The 21,885-nt window shown below is 30.2% G+C and overlaps 1 protein-coding gene across 2 annotated transcripts in view; it reads right to left on the bottom strand.

Annotated features, from left to right (window-relative positions):
* Positions 1 to 21,885, bottom strand: part of LOC148279102 (large neutral amino acids transporter small subunit 1) — a 101,603-nt gene that overhangs the window by 58,237 nt on the left and 21,481 nt on the right. For both annotated transcript variants that reach the window (XM_088230442.1, XM_088230444.1), the window contains exons 2-3: positions 12,933 to 13,019; positions 11,594 to 11,778 (exon numbers count right to left, since the gene is read on the bottom strand). In XM_088230442.1, the coding sequence (XP_088086568.1) occupies positions 11,594 to 11,778; positions 12,933 to 13,008 (261 nt within the window). In that variant the 5' untranslated portion in view covers positions 13,009 to 13,019. The remainder of the gene's footprint in view (positions 1 to 11,593; positions 11,779 to 12,932; positions 13,020 to 21,885) is intronic.

Genomic DNA, 21,885 nt, shown 5'->3' with positions numbered 1-21,885 from the left:
TTTTTAAAGACTTATAGATATGCAAAATATTAATATCTATAAAAAATACGTTGCTTAATATTATTAACGTAATTTAATTGTATGTTGGGACATGGTGGTGTTGTATCTTTAACTCTGCTTGTAATTTATGTATTTTTTTGAAAATACTTTGTTCACTACGGTAACAGTAAATATGATAGTGGATTTTAGTATTTGCATGTTGGTGTAGTGAGTGTCCTGATGAAGATACGCGTAAGTCTCGAAACCGGTAGACATAAAAAGTTGGTAAGCGGTCGAATACTAATATTTACTTACATGAATTAAAATGATTGACCGCAAAGTTAATGCTTTGAACATAAATAATAGATAATATATTATTTAATGGATTTAAATTATGTGGTCCTAATGAATGACAAAAGGTAAAAATTTTTACAGTTATTTTATCTACATATCTAGCTACATATTCGTTTTTGTGAAATTTATCATTGCGCCTTTTATTATATTCTTGAGTTTAAAAATCAAGGATTCTTTACACGTTTGCAAAATTTTGAGATGGGCGTTTTGAATTGATTAAGTGGGCGGATGTTCATAAATTTTAAGAACACTTATAAATTCTCTTCCTCTCTCTTGCTCCAGCCTCGATTGTACAGCTCCCTAAACAGCTGTGTTCAACGATCCTCGTTCTTGCATGTCCCTGCAGCACCAGAGCCCTCCTAATTCAATCTTCCAAGAATGATACATCTCTACAGAGAAGTAGGTAAAGCTTTTCATTACAGTCCATAGCCATAGTAATATACCATAGTGGTCCTTCGAGTCGGATGTCAACGATTTATCATGAGGATACATCTAGCGACGTCAAAATATATTAAAATTTTAATAAGGGGATCTGATATTGAAAGGACCCGCAGAAGAGGAGACCGATGAAAACGAGTGTTGTTTCGGGAGCTAGGCAAGCAAGGCAGCAGCAAGAGACGGAAAGAGAGCTTATTTCAGTGCCTTATATTGTGTCTGTGGGTACCTCACCATATAAACCAAAATACGCATCTAACGCATTGGAATCACAGACAAATACGAAATCTTAACAAAAACCGTTTATTACATTCGTGTGTGAAATAGAACCAGAAACCAAGACGAGTGTTTTCGACTCAGCGGCTACTCTCAACCAAAAATACTGAAAAAAAAATCTAAACTATATGGTGAAGTGGTTTGCGCGTTCGCTTACCAAGTTTGAGGTCTCGGGTTCGATTCCTGGGACTGGGATAATTGACATGCATTATTGATTTTAAAAGTAAATATGTAACTTTTTAATCTCGTGTAATACACCAAAAAAATATACATATTGGTAACAATGACAATGAAAATCTACGCACCTATTTTAAACGTGGTTTTGAACTGCAATATTTATTTGTTTCTAGACGGCACCTGAAACCTTAGACTGATCACCAAACTTTCACGCAAAAGATGATCAATATACGCAGTATTTAGTGTACAGATGCAGTGCCTAATGCACCACTTGGTGTGGATAAGGAAATGATAATGATATTACCGTTTGAATCACGCAGTTTTCACGCTACATACAATATTAAGAAAAACGAATGCTATTCAGAATATTGCTATAAAACCGTCAAGTTCATACCTGATCAACTAACTCTCATTCTATAAAAAGTCCCGTTAATGTCACCATTCTTTACGAGAAGTATAATTATTAGTGAGAGCGTGTAATTACTCACAGAAATGTTAATGTATACTCTTCTGACCAAAGCTTCTTGTTCGAGTTGTGAAGGAATGCACCTAGGCGTTCTCCAAGGAACTTACTGAGGCCACCTTTATTTATTTACTGATTTATTAGCAAGCAGTCGTATTTATTGCCACTTAATAAAAACAATTATCTTTTCAAATAACATTTTTTGTCTGGGGAAGCCTTTAAAAAAACGTTTATGAACAAGCTACTTATAAAATGAAATAAGAAATTTTATGCAGAACAATAAATTAATACAATCGTTTTCAGTTATATTTTGGACGCTGTGAATTTTTTTTTTTTGTATTTAGTAGCAATGGTCTTGGCAATTAAAAACAATTTTGAGACACTGCAATGTGAGTATTGTAGTCGAAATTAATATTAATGTTCACTGTACTGATGTAATTGTAGACAAAGAATTAAAATTTGAAAAAAAAACTGTAGTAAACATGAACACAATACTAGAATATCAGAAAAATATCATACACAACCTTCTAATACGAGAAGAGGAAAATCGAGACTAATAAGCCATGGACTGAAATTATACAATAAACTACCAGACAAAACTAAACAAATGACTCAGACAACCTTAACAAAAGATGTTAAAAATATTATCATTAACAGTAGAATGTGAATTTTAAAAGTTAAAATATGTTGTTAAATGTACGTTACTCGAAAGGGTTTATCAATGAAAAATTTAAAATAAAAAAAATTATATACGAGAAAAAAAAAAACAAAAAAAAAATTATAAAAAAAATATATAAAAAAAATACTGCTTTTAGATTTTTAAGCAATACTTTGAGTTTTTCTTAATTTTTGTGAGCGAGGACTGGGTTTTAACAGAGATAGAGAACATTTTCGAGAATATGGACGGAATGTGGAGTCTAGGCATTTATAGGGCTTGTGACCTGTCGTTGGCTGGTTAAGTGTCCATTACATTATAGACACAGTACAACATTCAACATTCAACATTGTGTCTATATTTTAAAATCAGTGTGTTACATTTTTCCTCGGGTCGATTTTTGTGAAGTTAAAGTGTTGAAACCTTTATTTATGCGGGTTAAGTTTATCTGATTGAAATATTTTACAACTTTGAATTGTAACGTTTAATGTTTATCTACTAAATATATTTAACAATGTTGTTTGGTAAAACTGATTAAAACACAATAATACATTTTTGTATTTATTTTACTATATTTTACTATATTTGTTTATTTGTTTATTCATATAAAGATACATTTTACAAAATAATTACGTATCCTTAAGTCTATGAAGCTTAGAGCCCTGTGTTGAGTTGGGATACAACAAAAAAGAAAGTGAAAGCATGTTTTGAGTTTGCCAAAAAATTTTAAGACAAAAACTGGAATCAACTCTCTTGGGAGCTGCTATTGCTAACATATTACAACAGAAATGAAGAACATTGAGGATAAGGTAATATAGAAGTCTAAGCATCTACAGGGCTTGCGGCCTGCTGGTTTAAGTGGCCACTTTACTCACTGTGTAACAAATTACAATTCTGCCTTTATGTTTACACCTGTATTCCTTCAATTCGTCCATCCGTTGATGTTTGTGAAGTTAAAGAGCTGAAACCTTTATTTATGCGGGAGAGATTCATCTAATTGAATTATTTCACCTACATACTAGGCAACACCTGAAAATTTTATTTTTTCAATTTTTATACTTCTTCTTGGACCAGGTGGATTTATCAACAATGTTTTGAGCTTGTCCAAATTTTTGTAGAAAAGAACTGGATTTAACCCCTTAGGGAGCTGTTAATATTAACGATATATAAAAATAAAGATGTTGTAGAGAGTCATAAATACGTAGTGTTTAAAATTTTATAATTTGTTTTTGTATATATGTCTTCTTTGTATATTCTCACATGCAAAAAAAAAACAGTTTTGTTAAGTGTCCTTGGCACTTGAGGTCATATTATTTTTGTTATTTATTATTGTTTATAATATGAAAACAATTATAAATATATAAAAATAAATAGAAGAATTAGTAGGGAGTTGAGAGGGAAGGGAAAATAGAGGTGGAGTTACCAACATAAGATACTTTTTTAAAGACTAAAAAAGTCGGTTAGTGGTTATATATAATACTTATATTTACAAACATTAGATAAATAAATAATCAATATTGGCCGAATGGTGAATGTTACGCAGTGTGTAAAGTGGCCACTTAAACCAGCCAATGATAGGTTATAAGCCCTGTAGATGCCTAGACTTCTATATTCCCTTCTCTAATATGTACTCCATCTCTTTTGTAATATGTTACAAATACAATATGTTTATGAAATAAATTCCACCAAGCCTGTTTGCTGTTTTTACTCCGTAAAATGATAATTTTTTTTCATTTGTTTTTTAACTGTTGATGGTGGAGAATAATGGTGCTCAAAGTATGATTCGGCGAATTTAGAAAGAGCAAGGCCAGACGTAATTTGGTTCCACAGAGGAAATATGTAATTTTACGGTGCTAAAATTCAAGGATACGCACCCGGGAGCCTAAAGCTAGGGTTTCCTAGGACAACGGTGCCCGTATTTTAACGGCCGTAGTGAACGGTGATGCAGTGGACAGCCGTCGTAAAGGTGATTAGAGAGTGGTTTCCTAGGAAAACGGTGTTAAATGGTGTTGATAACACCGTTTTCCTAGAAAACCACACTCTAGTCACCTTGACGACGGCTGTCCATTGCATCACCGTTCACTACGGCCGTTAAAATACGGGCACCGCTGTCCTAGGAAACCCTAGCTTTAGGACGTTTTCACACTACAGCCTAAATCCACCCGGCCCGATAAAAAAACATACGGTCGATTGACATTCATCGTATAGTAATCAACTTTTCGAATTATTTCATTTAGAAATTACCCCAGTACACCATCTGCCGACTAATCTGCACTCAGTTTCCTTCAGCAAAATTGTCACTCGTGAGCAGAAACTAAATAAATTAAATGAAAACAGAAAATAATGAATAAGTATCCACCTTATTGAGCCGGGTGAATTGGTTCGATACGTGTGAAACATTTCTTACTAGATGCAAAAAGATCGTGACAAATTGACTAGATGAAAATTGAATTAACCCTTGTCCAACCAGAGTCGTTTTAAAACAACACCAACTTTGAAAATTATTTGCAAAGTAAGTACTCAACCTATTTACTTGCGGCTTTTAGAATAGGGAACAATCGCCCTTCTTACAATTTTAAATGAATAATTTTCTTTGAAATGTCATCGAGAATTTTTTTGTTGTTTTGTTTATCTTTTTTAATTCCCACGAAAACAGTTCATTGCATTGGCCACGCACCTAATACGTGACGATTCGGTTAAATTTTGATTATCGTTTTTGACTGTTTCAATTTGAATAGAACTTCCTCACGGATCTTGACGTCACAATTGGCAATGTCAAACATGTTGCGTTTTTGTTGAGACGATTTTTCGAACAATTTCATTTTTATAATTATGAATAAAAACATTTTTACACAATATTCATGGTGATTTCGAAAATTGAATTGATTTTTCCAAATCCATTTCGCATATTTTTAATCTGTCTTCGTAGTATTTGATATTTCCTTATTGATTTAGTAAATCTTTGCTGGCAACACTAGTATTTTCGTTTTTGTAGCCTTAGCGTGGGCAGACTTTATTCCGTAAACAAGCTACCGTATATTAATAGTTTCTTTCTGTTTTTTTTCGTGTATAATGTAAATAACAAATACATTTATAAGGTCACAAAAACGTTTCATTTATCGTTATACTTTTTTTTCAACCAGTTTTTTTGAAAAAAAAATATTCAGAAAAATTTCTGAGGAATTTAAGCACTATGAGAAATCGGATGGAAAAAGTGGTTTCTTAATCGCGGTAAAAAAAACAAAGCATTAAATTGTGCGGTAAAGTTTCTCGAAAATATACGAAAAATAATAAAAACTATTTTAATGAAAACGAACTACGTTGAACGATGTCACTTTTAGTTTATTTAGAATCAAGCAATGATAAGAGAGCTGTGAAAGATACCCGGCTTACTTACCGCCAGCTGACTAATCAGCAGAACTGACCGTGAATAAGCGGAAGAGAACCTCTTCCGTCACATGCGGAGTAGTTTCAGAAATACAAAACTTATGAAAAAATCATAGCGCTGATAGTACGATAGATAATTTTTTTTTTTGCTTATTTGAATAGTCTATTAACAAATAAAAATAAAAAAAATCAGATGACAAAGGGTTGAGAGATAAGATTTGTTTATTTAAATAAGAAAATGATTTTTAGTTTGTTTTATTACATTTATATGACATAGTTTCACATGTTTAATCCAAGCACTGTGAATTTAATTAAACGGACATTTTTCCACATATGGCAATGTAACGGCCACAAAGCGAAAGAATCGAAAATTTAGACGGCGTGTTTCGACCATTTTGTCAAACAATTTCGTTTGGAGACAAGCATTAATTATTTTATTTTATTTATTATGGTTCACAAACAACACATTTGACATTGGTGTAATAATTACAAATTGTTAATTTAGATATTGTTCATCAATTTTTATACGAAAAAAAAGTCCGTAAAAGTCCAAGGCGTCCATTTTGATGTAAGTTGTTACAATTTATTTTACAATCGTTTGGTAGCTCCAGGATAAAATCCTCATATTCCTCTGATGTATTTTATACCATCGATATTTATATCTTATTTATTGAAGAGCACCCATATGATATATTTATTAAACAGAACTATCATGTATTAGACAGTAACGAGATTCGTCGGGAGAAAAAATGCCGTCGATTTGATGGTAGACTTCGCTCCTTGAAAATGTTCAAGACGCGCTACAAAGCGTGACTGCAAAATGCGCTAAAACAATTCCTTATGTGCCTTTCCAAGAATTCAGACGAGGATTGTCGGCTCCAAATCCATTCTAGATGCAGAATGATCTGCATGAAATCATTGGATGGCGAACTTCCACAAATTCGTGACCTAACGAACTTTCTACTTTCCCATTTAGCCATTCGTAGTAGAAAGTAAATTGAATAAATAAACTAATTTTTAAATTAAATTTTTATAATGAGGAAGTTCAGTGTTTTTTTTCAAATGTTTTATTCGTTAATAGACTGTTAAACTAAGTCAATTTTTTCTTTTAATTTTTACGTATCGTATTATCGGCGCTACGATTTTTCAAAGTTTTGTATTTCTGAAATAACTCCGCGTGTGACGTCAGAGGTTCATTTCCGCTTATTCCCATTCAGTTCTTCCTATTGGTCCAGAAGCGACAAGCAGACCGGAAATCTTCCATGGCTCTCAGATCATAGGTTGATTCACATGAACCAGTGACGTCATTTAAAGTAGTGCGTTTTTATCAAAATATTTTTTATTATTTTTTCTGTACATTTTCAAGAAACTTTGCGTTACAATTTAATGCTTTAATTTTTACCCCGCGTAAGAAAACATTTTTTGTATCCAATTTCCCGTAGCGCTGAAGTTCCTCATTACCTACTTCAGTGTTTGTCAAATTCAAATAATTATTGATATTTATCGATTTCTCTATAAATAACACAGATATCAATGGTGATTTTTTTTTTTAAGGGAGTATATTTTTATGGAAATGTAAAGATTGTGTTTTGCACTTCCCTATTATGTTTGGATGTAATTGACTCTTTTGTTCGAACGTAATTGACTAGTTTATTTTAATGCTCTGATAGGTAAATTTCTCTGCAAAATTGACTTAATTTTATCAACTCAGTAATATAATGTAACATTGCATGTTGCAAATCTGTAGACTTAGTTTATATTATATTTAATGAAATGTTATTCTAGAATTTTAGATTATACTTTAGAAACCATCGTAGTATATTATAAACCGTATTTACAAAAATCCTTATTTTATTTCTTTATTGCCACGCGTTTCATTTACAATTGATTATCTTAGTCATTTTCTTATGTTTTTTAAATTAGATAGTTATTAAAGTGACTATTTTATTATCTGCTTAATCTTGGGGAGCTTCTCATTTAGTGGGGTCTCATTTTTTTTGATTGAGCTAGACGGTGAATACAACGGTCCTCTAAATAAAAGTGATATCAGCTTTTTTTAACTTTATTTTTTTTTTTTTTTTTTTACAATATACATAAATGGTAAAACAGAGTATTAGAAAAAAAGGATAATTATATGGCAACGAAATACATATTAACAGTAAAAATAGTAATCGAAAAAATCCCACAGAGGCATGGCCTGTTCGTGGGTATACAAGAAATGTTCATGAATTTTTGCTCCTATAATAAATACGCAGTTATAATATATTTTATTATTAAGAAAGAGAAAAGAAAATATTATGTAAAAGTTTAAAAGGTTTTTTATTTTTATTTTAATAGTAATTAAAAAAGGAAATAAAAAATATTAAAAACATAAAAATCTTTCTTATTATTAAAGGGCAACAAAATATATCATAGAAAAAAAGAGTTCATATTTTTAGTGTGAATCCAGGATAGCGCGTTTTTTTTTAACAAGAAGGAAAATTTTGAAAAATTGGGATCAGTGAAATATTATCAGTGTAAAATAATTAAAATATGAATATAAAGCTATAGTGTTCTTCTTTATTTTTATTTCATCTTACCTTCCAGCCACACCAAATTTGTATTTAATTTATTTAATATTCTCCCTTTATAATCTTGTCTTACTGGAATTGGATAATTATTTATTTTATTTACAGTCCCCCTTTCTGGGATTTCTTTAATATATATTTTATTTATAGTCCGCTAGAAGAGAACTTTTCAATTGTCCGGTACAAATTTTTTATTTATGGGTGATGGTTGGAAGGGAAGATTTTATATGGTTCAAGCCTGCCTAGATAGCAATCCATACCATGAGGGTGATCATATGAGCATCTTCATGCGTAAAGAAGGCTAGCACTCTTTGTATTACAATATGTAGTAATTGTTTTATTTAAAACTTGGTTAAGTGAAATTTCTGTCGAAGCACAAGACTATTTTTGTAATATAAAACTATTCTTAAATGTAGTTTTTGTTTTTACATAATTCAGTATTTACTGTTTTTTTAAAATGAAATAAACGAATACGTTATAAATAATACATTTCAATTGAGTAATCGCAAGAAGGGATGTGATGGAATGCACAGAATTCTAGTTATGAAACCCATTTTATGCATTCTACGTATGCGCTATACGGTTATACGGAGTTGCTAAACGGTACATCGCTTGAGGGACAAAAGCTTTTAGTTTGAGAAATTTCGAAATTGCATTGGGAATAGTGTTCAGGGAGAATGGAAATAGGTTGATTTGGTATGAAGAATTTCTAATCAGTAAAAAAAAATATTTTTTTAAACCTAAAACTAAACATTATCCATGTTTCTTTTTAATATTAGAAAACTTATGTTTTGAATATTAAAAAGAATGAACCAGCATGAACACGATCACAATACTAGAGAAAAGAACAAAATTAGACTTACATTTAGGAAAAAGGCAAAGTCACAAAATTCAATTTTATTTAAAGCAATTAAAAAGTATTACGAAATGGAAAAAAATATTTATGAAGAAAAAAACATATCAAAATTTAAAATAATGGTCAAGACATATGTGATAAACAATTTATAAATTAAATATATTTGCAATGTTATTATTAGAACACACATAACAATATGTATGATATGTGTGCCCTACTTTAAGAGTTAAATAATAATAATAATAGAGTATGAACTTTTTTTAAATGTGTGACTTAAGTATAAAAATTTAAGGCTGTAGTCTGATAAATAGCAAGGAAATCACAAAATTTTGTTAATATTTTATGGCGCTGTATTTCAAAATCAAGCCATTAAAAAAATACGAGCATTGTGAATCACTCTTATTATTGAAGGAATAGAATTAAGAATAGTCCAGAAACCGCATACGCACATCAAACAGAAGGCGACTCAACTGCTCATAAATGAGTAGGTTTACGTTTTTCCCCATTAGTTTCTTTGTAGACGTCGCTCAGTACGAAACTCCTGATTTGAATTCAACTATGCCGTGTTGTGTCCTTTTAAAGTGTAGAAATACTGCTAGGATCTTAAAGAAACAGGATGGCATCACATTTCATGTGTAATTAACAAACGAATGTTTAAGTGGCAAATGAATTACTTAAAAATTGAATTATTTTTCCATCTGTCAGATTGTCGAAGAAACAAAATGGAAATTTCGTTAGTGTTGCTAGGGTAGAATTTTTTTTAATCTTATTTTGCTCATTTAATAAAAGAACAAATGAAAATTAGACGTCGGATTAAACAACGCCGTAGGATACATTTGAATGACATTATCTTGAAAACATCAAATATTATTTAGCATGATATAAAAATATCCGTTTTGTATCAAATGAAATTTGTTTTATATTTTAAGTTCATAAAATCAATTACTCTTATTAAATGACCCTTTATTTATCTAATCTGTTGTGTCAATCAATGTTTCCGCGTGCACAATAAAATTTTAGAGAAATTAACAGATTGCTTTTTTTACCTTACATTTGTGTTATGATTTTTTTTTTCCCATCAAGAAACATTACCCGCCGACTTAACGCATGCGCGCGGCGAAAGTGTGTCTAAGTGGGGGAATTACTGGACACAGTCCGATGTATTCAAATATGATTCTACGCTCCTTCTGGACTATTCTTAATTCTATGATTAAAGGTATAATTTAAATCGTTATTTAAAAAGAGTTGTTTACTTCAAATCCATAAAGACAACATTAATAGTAGTGTTTCTCCGTCACAAAACGTAAGTACGCGACCTAGAACTACTGGTAATATTAAAAAAATAAAAACAACTATAACACAACATTATTATACTTACAGAGGAATGTTTTGCTTTAATGAAATGAATATAGGAAATAAAAATTGCTGTCAGGTATACAACATATTTAAGAAAGAAGCGAAAAGTTACATTTATAATTCTTTTTTGTATGGCACTGATTGAAAACACCGTTTATTTATTTTTTGGTAATTTATACGTAATACAAAAAAAAACAAATTACTGTAAGACGTCACTTCTCATTATGTACACAAGAATAGTTTTTTTCTTTTATGTATATATAAATATTAAATTTATATAAAAAAAAATATTTAGTAGAAATATTGTATACTTACATTTATTTATCAGAATAAACCGAACTAAACTAAACTTAGAATTTAAGAAATATACTAACAAAATTGTGTGATTTAAAATGCCTTTATTTCTTTGCTTTTATATGATGATCAGTGTACTTAAATTTAGTCTAAATTTCAAGTGGCGTAATTTGCCGGTCGAATAGTATATTTATGTAAGTTTTATAAAACTATTTTTAGAAGTAGTCAAGTATTTTTTTAAAATCAGAAATACCTTGGCAAATGATTTTTTTTATATATTGTTAATCGCTCGATTTTAATAGATCGGCGTTTTAAAATGCCAAATTGTATAGTTTCTCTAGTTTTAACCAGACTGTAGCCTTAAACCTCAATCTGCGTATCACGAATCTGCTCTATTTTGTCAGTACTCTTCTACACCGTGGCGTCAAAAATTGGACTTCACACAAGTCTCGCACAAGTTATCATAAAGAAGGTTGAATCATTAAAAAATGTAGTGCTATAGATTGCTCGAAATATCCGTAAGTAGACGATGGACTTAACGAAGAAGACCGGGAAAGAAGGATAAATGAAGCAAGGGTACTTTGGATAATTTATACGCTGGGACAGAAGTACGAAATAGCCCTTACAAGAAAAATTGAAGAAAAACGCAGTGTAAGAAGAAGACTCTGGTCTCCAGGCTTTCAAACTAAACATAGTGGTACCACCGTAGGTCAGATATATATTTTAAGCGGTTTCAGACAAAATCAAATTCCCATGATGACAGCCACTTTTTATGGTGGAAAATAGAAACTTACCATGGAGAATACTCCGGAAATGGTCCAGACGAGAAGAGAAGCGTTGACACTTCCGGTGTGGAGCAGTACGCCAGTTGGAGACACGAAGATACCGCTTCCTATGATGCTGCCGACTATGACTGTCACCCCGTTCAGAAGGCTCATCTTCGCCTTCAGGGTGATTTCTCCAGTCTCGGCAGGGGCTTCTGAAAGAAAAAAAAATATTTAACTAAACTTAGACACTTAAAATTACTCAGTAATTTGACCACTCATGTTCCAATAGTTTTTGCTCTAAAATTATACAATCTTTAAAGCCGATAGGAATTTGAACGTTCTCAAGATCCAGCAGCACTAGCACTAAGAATTGAGCAGGCCATTGAAATTTGGGCACTAACAAAGAGGAAGTTCAGTGTCCTTTTTTATTGGTTGATTAAACTAAGTCAAAATTTTTATGTTTTAGTTTTATATATCGTATTATCAGCGCTATAATTTTTAAAGTTTTGTAGTTCTGAAATAACTCCGCGTGTGACGTCAGAGGTTGTTCTATGAAAGTTCTTCCGATTGGTGCGTTTACGGTGACCAAACCGGATATCCTTCAAAGCTCTCATATCATTGGATGGTTCATATGAACCAGTGACGTCATTCAAAGTAGTGCGTTTTTATTAAAATATTTATTATGATTTTTTTTGTACAATTTGAAGGAATTTTACCGTACAATTTAATGCTCTATTTTTTACCGCGCGCAAGAAAACATTTTTTGTTTCGAATTTCCCGTAGGGCTTAAGTTCCTCATTCTTGCACATGAAGGTAAACATAAGGTGCACAAGTTTTTGAACAAAAAATTGAACACTCAAGATTCAGTAATTTTTCCACAGAATTTTGAAGAATCTAAAAATACATGCATTTAGTATTTTTTTACAACAATTTGGATGCTTTTCAGATACGGTCGTTTTTACACAAAAATTTAGGCACGAAATTCTTTATCAAAAATACTATTTTAATTTTTAGACGTAAATATATTTTCTTAAAGTAAATATGACACAGCGGCCTCCTCTAACGAGCGTCTTGAGGATGCAGCGGTGGACCTGGCTTGAACACATGTTGCGCATGCCTCCTAAATCCACGTTGCTTCTTCTTTTAACCTGCGGGCTCACGCCGTTCTGTAAGGTGGTCGATGACGATCTTTCGACTAATTGACGTGGGAGGAGGCGAGAGTGCTGGCTGGCGATAGGGTCTCCTGGAGGGAACTGGTGATGTCCACATGCCCCACTTAAGAGCGGATGTGGAAAATAAGAGAAGAAGACGTTTTCTATGTGATTTTTTAAAATTAGATTAATAATATATTAAAATGATAAAATACCTTTAGCACCGCCATTTTTCTCAGAGTCCAGTTGTATTTTCTCCTTACTTCCCACAGAATCCTTGTCTTCCGTCATCTTTAGCTATCCTGAGAACAAAACAAATGACGTTTAATATGTGTTAAGAAATAATACAAGAATATCCTAAAAAAATAATATGGGAAGTTTCGATTGATTTAACCCAGTATTTTCATAATTAAGACACTTTTAAGAAACCCTTCATAATGCACGAAATTTCACAAAAATGGGCCGGGCACAGGGTAAATTCTATGTCTATTTGGCCGGTGCTCTAAGTATTAATACATTCGCTTTGGTAAATATTTTTTTATGGCAACGCCACTTCCTTTTATAGGAATATTGACGTAGCTTTTACTTTGAGAAAACTGTCACTTAATCTTGTATCTTTCTTGTTGTATACGATTGATCATGTTTGTGTAAACATTTTCCGGAGATTATCTCTCTAATCGATATCCGATAACACCAACCTGCCGAGTACCAAGAAGCAAGGTGTTTGATGCTCAATACCACGGCAATTTGAAATTTAGGTCAGGTGTGATTAAACGCTAGACGAAAGTAAATAAAGTGTTTTAAGCAGTTTTACCAGTTACTTATTCATCAAATACCATCCCGCCATTTCTCCGTAGGGGTAGGCAGAGAGGATGGGCTTACCGTAAACCGAAAAATAAATTTTGAAAACAGGGTCAAGAACTTTAACCACCCACGCGCTTAGTAGCTTCAAGACGTATTGTAATCTCACTCTTTTTTATTAAGATTAACACTATTTTTTAACTTTTTAAAATTTAATTTTTACTCTGAGCTTCATTTTCAATTTTAAAAAGTTTTCCTGTAATTTGAATTATTTAATTCCAAAAAGACGTATGACGTTTGCTCAGAGGAATTTCTCTTTTGTGGCCCCAAGAGTATTCAATGTCCTGGATGAACATATGAAGTTTTCCAGTGGCGGCCTCCGTGGTGTAGTGGTCAAGACGCTTGACTCACGCACGAAAGGTTCCGGGTTCGATTTCCGGTGAGAACACAAAAATTAAAATGTGATTTTTCTTAAGCTTGGGTTGTTCTGTGATTAAATCACCACTTTAGTTCGGCCTCCTGGCCTATTGTGGTGCAAAAATGAAATAAAATAAAATAAAATAAAATAAAATAAAATAAAATAAAATAAAATAAAATTAAATTAAATAAAATAAAATAAAATAAAATAAAATAAAATAAAATAAAATAAAATAAAATAAAATAAAATAAAATAAAATAAAATAAAATAAAATAAAATAAAATTAAATTAAATTAAATTAAATTAAATTAAATTAAATTAAATTAAATTAAATTAAATTAAATTAAATTAAATTAAATTAAATTAAATTAAATTAAATTAAATTAAATTAAATTAAATTAAATTAAATTAAATTAAATTAAATTAAATTAAATTAAATTAAATTAAATTAAATTAAATTAAATTAAATTAAATTAAATTAAATTAAATTAAATTAAATTAAATTAAATTAAATTAAATTAAATTAAATTAAATTAAATAATTAAATTAAATTAAATTAAATTAAATTAAATTAAATTAAATTAAATTAAATAAAATTAAATAAAATAAAATAAAACGACAGCCATTTTCAGGAGGAGTATAGAAGTCTGGATTTTGTCTAAGGGAAGAGACCATTGAAGGAGACTGCTGCGAGATATTGCATAGATGTATATACTATTAAGTGTGTTGTCCAGAGGCCCTTTAAAATATATTTATGTTTGTGTAATAATATTTTATTTTTATTTTTGCTTTTATTTAATTATGTACGTGCTTCCACTTTCCATTATGTTGTATCCCAACTCAACACAGGGCCTTGGCCTCATAAGTTTGGGAAACGTTATTATTGTATTTTTTTGTAATATATACGTACTTGTATGAATAAATAAATAAATAAATATGAGTTTAAACATAATTTTAAGAATATTACACAGCGTGCAAAGTGGCCACGCCAATGACAGATCAGAAGACCTTTAAATGTCTAGACATCCATATTATCTTCTTAAAAATGATCTTCATTAATAATGTAATATGTCTGTATAGAATCTTGAAATATATTAAAGTATAGTCACGTATTTCGAAACGACTCACTAACGGAGTAAATTAAATTCCATAATGCCCATGAATATGGCGTTCCAACATTTTCCGCTTTACGAAGAATTATGTCACAGACGGATTATTACAATGTGAGTTTTCAAAATGTTTTTATTATTGCAAAAGCACAAAGAATTTAGTCGCGGTCCCGTGGTAGTGTTGCAAACTAAGAATGGATTGTAGTATAAATCTGAGGTTCGAACTTACTAGTTAAAAATGGCAATAAAATATAAATATTTGAGTTAGTCGTTTAGTGTTTGTAAGAGGAGTCAAAATTCACAGTTTACGATGGAGTCCTGGGCCTCAATTATGAACGCGTTCTTCATCTTTTTAGATTTTTTATCTTCAGTTTTTAAAATATATTCAAATTAAATTAGGTATACTTGTGTCAGAAATAAATTACAAATCCCTGATGACTGCTTTAAATTTACCATTACTGTCAAGCAGGAGGACAATAAATGACCTCTTGTTTATTTATAATTTATTAAATAATAAAATAGATTGCCCTGAACTGTTAACTTTAATAAACTTTCGTATTCCACATAGACCAACAAGACTTAATTTTTTGTTTTACAGTCATCATCATGCTACTAATTATTCATTGAATTCACCGATTATTCGCATGCAGCGACTTGCAAATCAATACAGTTATGATTTAGATTTATTTTATGCCACTTCGCTGATGATCAAATCCTGTGTTAAGAATTAACAATTAAAAATTCAAACAATGATTAGTTCTTCACATTTGTTTAAACTCTTTACTCTTGTGTGTATAATTATTTTTAATTTTTTTTAGTATTTATATTAAACCAAGAAGTAAACTTTTTAACTATCCTTTTAAAGCACTTTCTTTTTTTTTCTCTTCCTCTTTTTTAAAAACTGCTATTTTCTTTTATTAACCTTTCTTTTATAGAGGTAAATATTTATATTTGTTACAGATGTAATATTTTTTTATATATATAAATAATGTTTACCATTGTATACTTATCTCGATGTTTTTGTTTTTTTTTTTTTAATATTTTGTTATTTTTTGCTGTGTTTTTTTTCACTGGTTTTATTGTAATTATGTAAAAGGTTCATGAAACCGTAAATAAATAAATAAATATGTATATTTTGAGACGGTATACTTAACTTATGTACTATCTGTATCTACCTCGGTATATTCTACCTACTTGTTATATTTTTATATTATTAATTATATATTTCTATTTAAATGCACAGTAAACAGAATAAAAGTGAAACTAAAATGTTTTTTTTATGGTTAAATGTTTCTTTTTGAGAAAATGTAAGTTTCTAACGCAAAGAAGATAAATAATGATCTCTCCAAAAACCGCACAAAATCACAATTCAGAGGAAAAACTACCACAGGAATGTAAAAAAATCTTCACTAACTGCTCCTTCGTTGGCCGGGGCTTTAAGAGAATGGTTTTGCATTTAATAAAATGAAGATTTTTAACATCCTTCAAAGAAGGATTGGATTCAGTGCCACGAAATATGCCATGACCAAAAAGCTTTAGTAATGTTTTCATTTGTGCTATATGTAACTCAGAAAGAGTGTAAATTAGTAGGATAATATGTTCATTAGGTATGGACTCTAATACTTATGAAATTTTTTTTCTTTAGATTTAACTATTTTATTGGGTTTGATCTGAGTAACCCCAATATTGATCCGAATCACCACATATATATGCGATGATTCGGATCAGCGAAGAGGTTTACAGTATTCATTTAATTGATTTTTCTGTGTACTTTGCGTTATTATATCATCACATGAATCAAAGCAACAGATATAACAAATATTCAGGATATTATTGCTCCTCCATTGTCTAACTTAATCAACATTTGTATTGAAAAAGCCGAAATCCAAATTGCTTAAAAACTGCAACAATTTTACCTGCTTTTTAGTCAGGAAGTAAAAATGAATGTGGAAACTATAGACCAATTAGCTTACTCAGTACACTCAACATTTTTTTTTAAATAGTGCTTCTTACTTCGTACATACTAGATTTGTCGAATTTATTTACAAAAATGGTGGTTTCGATCCATACCAGTATGCTTTTCAGAAAAATGGTAATACGACAGCAAATTAAGTAGACACTATGAATTACATAAACGATGAATTAGATAAACGTGATTCCAATTTTAATTGACTTATCTAAAGCCTTTGACACCGTCTATCATGACACTCTATTATGCTCGCTTTTAAGATTGGGTTTTCGGGAAAATTCCTTAAAGCTAATAGAAAGATATATGAAGGTAAGAAAGGCAATGACAAAGAATCTTAATTATATGAGTGATAAGATACTTATAACTATAGGGGTCCCTCAGGTGTCAATATTAGGCCCCCTATTATTTTCATTTTATTTTGATAACCTTAGAGATTCAAATTTATCGGGGAGGTATTTCGTATATGCAGATGATACTCTATTTATATATAGTGAAAATAATGAAACCCAACTGCAAAACAACATCAATGAGGATCTGAATAAATTTATGTACTAGTAAGATAGTAAATCATTAACAATAAATACAAATAAGACTAAACATATGATAATGGAACAAAAAATAAACGCCCCATAAAACTTAACCTAATAATTTAATTAACATTTTACAACAGAGATGAAGAACATTTAAGAGAAGGTAATATAGAAGTCTAGGCATCTACAGGGCTTCTGACCTGTCAATGGCTGGTTTAAGCGGCCACTTTACACACTGCGTAACATTCACCATTCTGTCTATATTTGAACATCTATATTCCATCAATTCTTTCATCTGTTGATGTTTGTGAAGTTAAAGAGCTGAAACCTTTATTTATGCGGGTGAGATTCGTCTAATTGAATTATTTCACCTGCATACTAGGCAACGCCTGAAAATATTATTTTTTCAATTTCTATACTTCTTCATGGACCAGGTAATTTATCAACAATATTTTGAGTTTGTCCAAATTTTTGTAGACAAGGACTGGATTCAACTCCCTTGGGAGCTGTTTATATTAACATTTTACAACAGATATGAACTTCACAAACATCAACAGATGAAAGAATTGAAGGAATATAGATGTTCAATTATAGGCAGAATGGTGAATGTTACACAGTGTGTAAAGTGACCACTTAAACCAGCCATTGACAGGTCATAAGCCCTGCAGATGCCTAGACTTCTATATTACCTTATCTTAAAAGTTCTTCATCTCTGTTGTAAAATGTTAATTAAATTATAAGGTTAAGTTTTATTTTAATCTCGAGAAGATTGCCTCATGATTCAAGATGATCTTAATCGTCTAACTGACTATTGTATTGAAAATAAACTGTTTTTGAATATAAATAAATGTGTCTGTATTACATTCACAAGGAAAAGAAAAATTCTTAATTTTGATTACAAACTAAACAATAATGTACTAATGAGAAAGCACGAAATTAAAGATCTTGGGATTGTTTTAGACTCAAAACTACTTTTTGAATCTCATATCAATAAAATTACCTCCAAAGCATTGAGCATGTTAGGTTTCATAATTCGAATGAGTAAACACTTTGATAATCCAAAGGCCCTTATTTCATTATATTATACATTTGTCAGAAGCCATTTGAAATACGCCTCTCAGATATGGAATCCCCAGTATGCCATATATATAAGTGGAATAGAAAATATTCAAAACAAATTTATAAAGTACCTTAAATACAAAACCGGTATTTATTATGTATCTACTCTCACTGCCTCCACCTTCCATGGAATCATTTCTCTACAATACCGCAGAGTGTGTGCGGACCAACTACTGCTTTACAAAATTATGACAGGAATGGTTGACTGTACAGAGCTGCTTGGTTTAATAACAATACACGTGCCAGCTAGGATTTGTAGACGGTACCACCTGTTTCATGTACTAATAAGTAAAACATCGTAAGTTAAAAATGTTTTTTTTCGTAGGACTTTTTCAATGTAAAATGCAAAATTTAAAAATATAGATTACACAAACATCACTCTGTCAGATTTAAAATTTACACTAAAAATGTATTATGTAACTTAGTAGACATTATAATAATAAATATGTACATCTTCCCTCCCCTCCTTATCCTCTCTTCAAGCATTTTTGTCTTTATCCCGCCCAATTTACAGTAACTTAATGTTCTTAAAATAAATATTTAAAAAATCTTTGATTATTGAGTTCATGAAAATAACATTTTTATATGTATAAATTGTTTGTATTTATTTAATTTATTGATCCATTTGATTGTAAAAAAAATAACATTTAAAATGCGCGTCTTAAAACATACTTTTTTGTCTTATACTTAGTTTCAATAATAAATTCTTATTTTATCTTATCTTATTTATTTTATTTTATTATATTTTATCTCTAATTCTTAATATTTTTAATATATTTGTATTTTCGACACTTGACACTTGTGCAATATTTACATACATGTCCACTCTCATTCCAATATAACACCCACTCACCCACTCTCTCACTCACTTACACTCACACAAACACACTAGTATGTATTGTACGTGTATTTAATGTATTTCTGTGGATATCTGTCATTGGTTTTATTCTCTGTATATTTTATTTGTTGTATTTTTGTAACATATATTACTGTTGACATCCCCAATAAATAAATAATAAAAAAAAAAAAAATATGTAATATATTTTCTTTACTAACTTTATATACTATGTGGAAATCTGTTATTAGTTCTGAGTTTATACACTATATCTGTTTGTTTACTAAAAATATGTATGTAGAACTGTTGATTTCCCAAATAAAATTAAATAAAATAAAATAAACAAATAAAACAAATAAAATAATAATAAATAAATAAATCAATAAAAAAAAACAAATAAATAAAAAAAAATATATATATATTCATAAGTTTTTATTATTTTACAGGAAACATTAAATGTAATCCGAATAGCCTCGGTCTACCCTAGTGCCTACGCACTAATTCAAATGATATGAAGACGTAATATGATCGATTGTAAAAAGTATATTTATAATTTGATTTGTTATGGCTTAGGTGATGGATTCCTGTTGGTAAATTTAGCACGATTCATTGATTGATTGCATAATATATTGCTGGTGGCATAATCTCTGCATATCGACTTACGGTATCTTTTTTATAGTTTGCATTATCACGTGTGTAAGTTTGGCCTGAGGCTGAAATTCGGATCGCCCGCAATCGCATGAGGGTATAGAAGCCAATACGTAGGTATGTTCTTTATTAATGTTTGAACCTCTTTCAGTCTGAAGAGTTACAAACCCATTTCAAATCAAATCTGATGGAGATCTAAGGCACATCCACAAGTCTAATAATCTGTCTTTTTTCCCGATTTAATTTATTTAATCAGATTTTTTCCATTAAAAACTATATTTAAAATTAAAAATAATGTGACCTCACTGGAGTTACCCGTGCCGAGGACACTTAACATTATATATATATATTTTTTACATGTTAGAATATACAAAGAAGACTAAATATACAGAGAAATAACAAAATGTTAAGACAGTTTTAAACACTACGTATTTATGTTTACATTTTATTTATATTTGCCTATATTATTTATTTTATAAAATGCACAATAAAAGAACAAAAACATAACGTAAAATATACGTTTGTGGAGCAGGTGATTCAATACTGGTTTGGACAAATGAGACATCCATTTTACTTCTACCATCCATTTTTTCATAGGTTTTTTGAACATTTTCTGGTTACTAATTGTTTTAATAGATGGTGGAAGTAGGTTATATATTTTAAATGAATAATACTCAAAATCCCTTTGTCCGAAAGTAGTATTAGTTTGTATTAAGTTGTCTTAGTGTTGAGGATCTAGTGATTACATTATTTGCATGTGATGTATTGTAGGGGTTATGTCTTTCATTTGAGTTAGAGTAGTTTTTGAATCTGTAAGTGAGTCTTGTTTTAGCGCATAATTGCTTTGCTGTCATAAGTTGTGATTTGTGGAATATTTCTTCAGTAGAAGTCTGCATCGGTACTCTGAGTATTACTTTAATGATGGATTTTTGTGCAACAAATACATTATTCAAAATTGTGTCACTCGCACCACCCCATCTGATTATACCGTACCTCAACATAACACATTCCTTTTTTTTATTTTCTATTTAGAATATGAACGACCACTGTAAAATGGATTGAGTCGATGCCATCGAACAGAACTTTAAATTAGCAGAACTTCAGATTAACAGAAATTTTAATTAGTATGAATGTATTATGGTTTTATGTTTTTTTCTTTGTAAATCCTATGTTTATTTTTTCTCATGTACTCGTATATTTAAATTATATAAACTCTTATAAATAAACAACTATAACAGTGTAAGTCACTCTCCAAGCACAAGAGTTAGTCTCTTTTTTTGGAGAACTACAGTGATAAAATTTACTAGATGTATAAAAGTAGATCTGTATAGAATTTTTTTAAAAACATGTACCTTTTATGAAATTTATTATTGAAAAAAAAAGATTATAAGAAACCAAATATTTATATACTTTTTTAATTTAAAAAAAATGTAATAGAATACGCTTTTAAATCATATGGAGGCATATTAATATAAATACCCACTGTCTTGAAATTCGATGTACCTAATTATTTAATATATATAATGTGATTCCAAAATTAACACAAAGTTTACAGGGTTACACAGCAGGCTAGGCTGTGCAAATACGTCGGCCAGGATTGTCGAATTACCTTACAAAAAGTCGGTTCATTGCTCTCTCCGCCAAGCGGTACGAACTTGGGTCCATTTAGTTCTATAAAGCCTTCTAGAGCACTGCACTACACTTGGAGTGTAGTTACTACACTTTACAATTTATGTATC

The sequence above is a fragment of the Micrasema longulum genome, unplaced genomic scaffold, assembly GCF_059751315.1.
Source record: "Micrasema longulum isolate JH-2025_06_02 unplaced genomic scaffold, ASM5975131v1 h1tg000767l, whole genome shotgun sequence".
Classification (NCBI taxonomy): domain Eukaryota; kingdom Metazoa; phylum Arthropoda; class Insecta; order Trichoptera; family Brachycentridae; genus Micrasema; species Micrasema longulum.
Note: the sequence above shows the minus strand (reverse complement) of the source record. Positions and strands in the feature narration are given on the sequence as shown.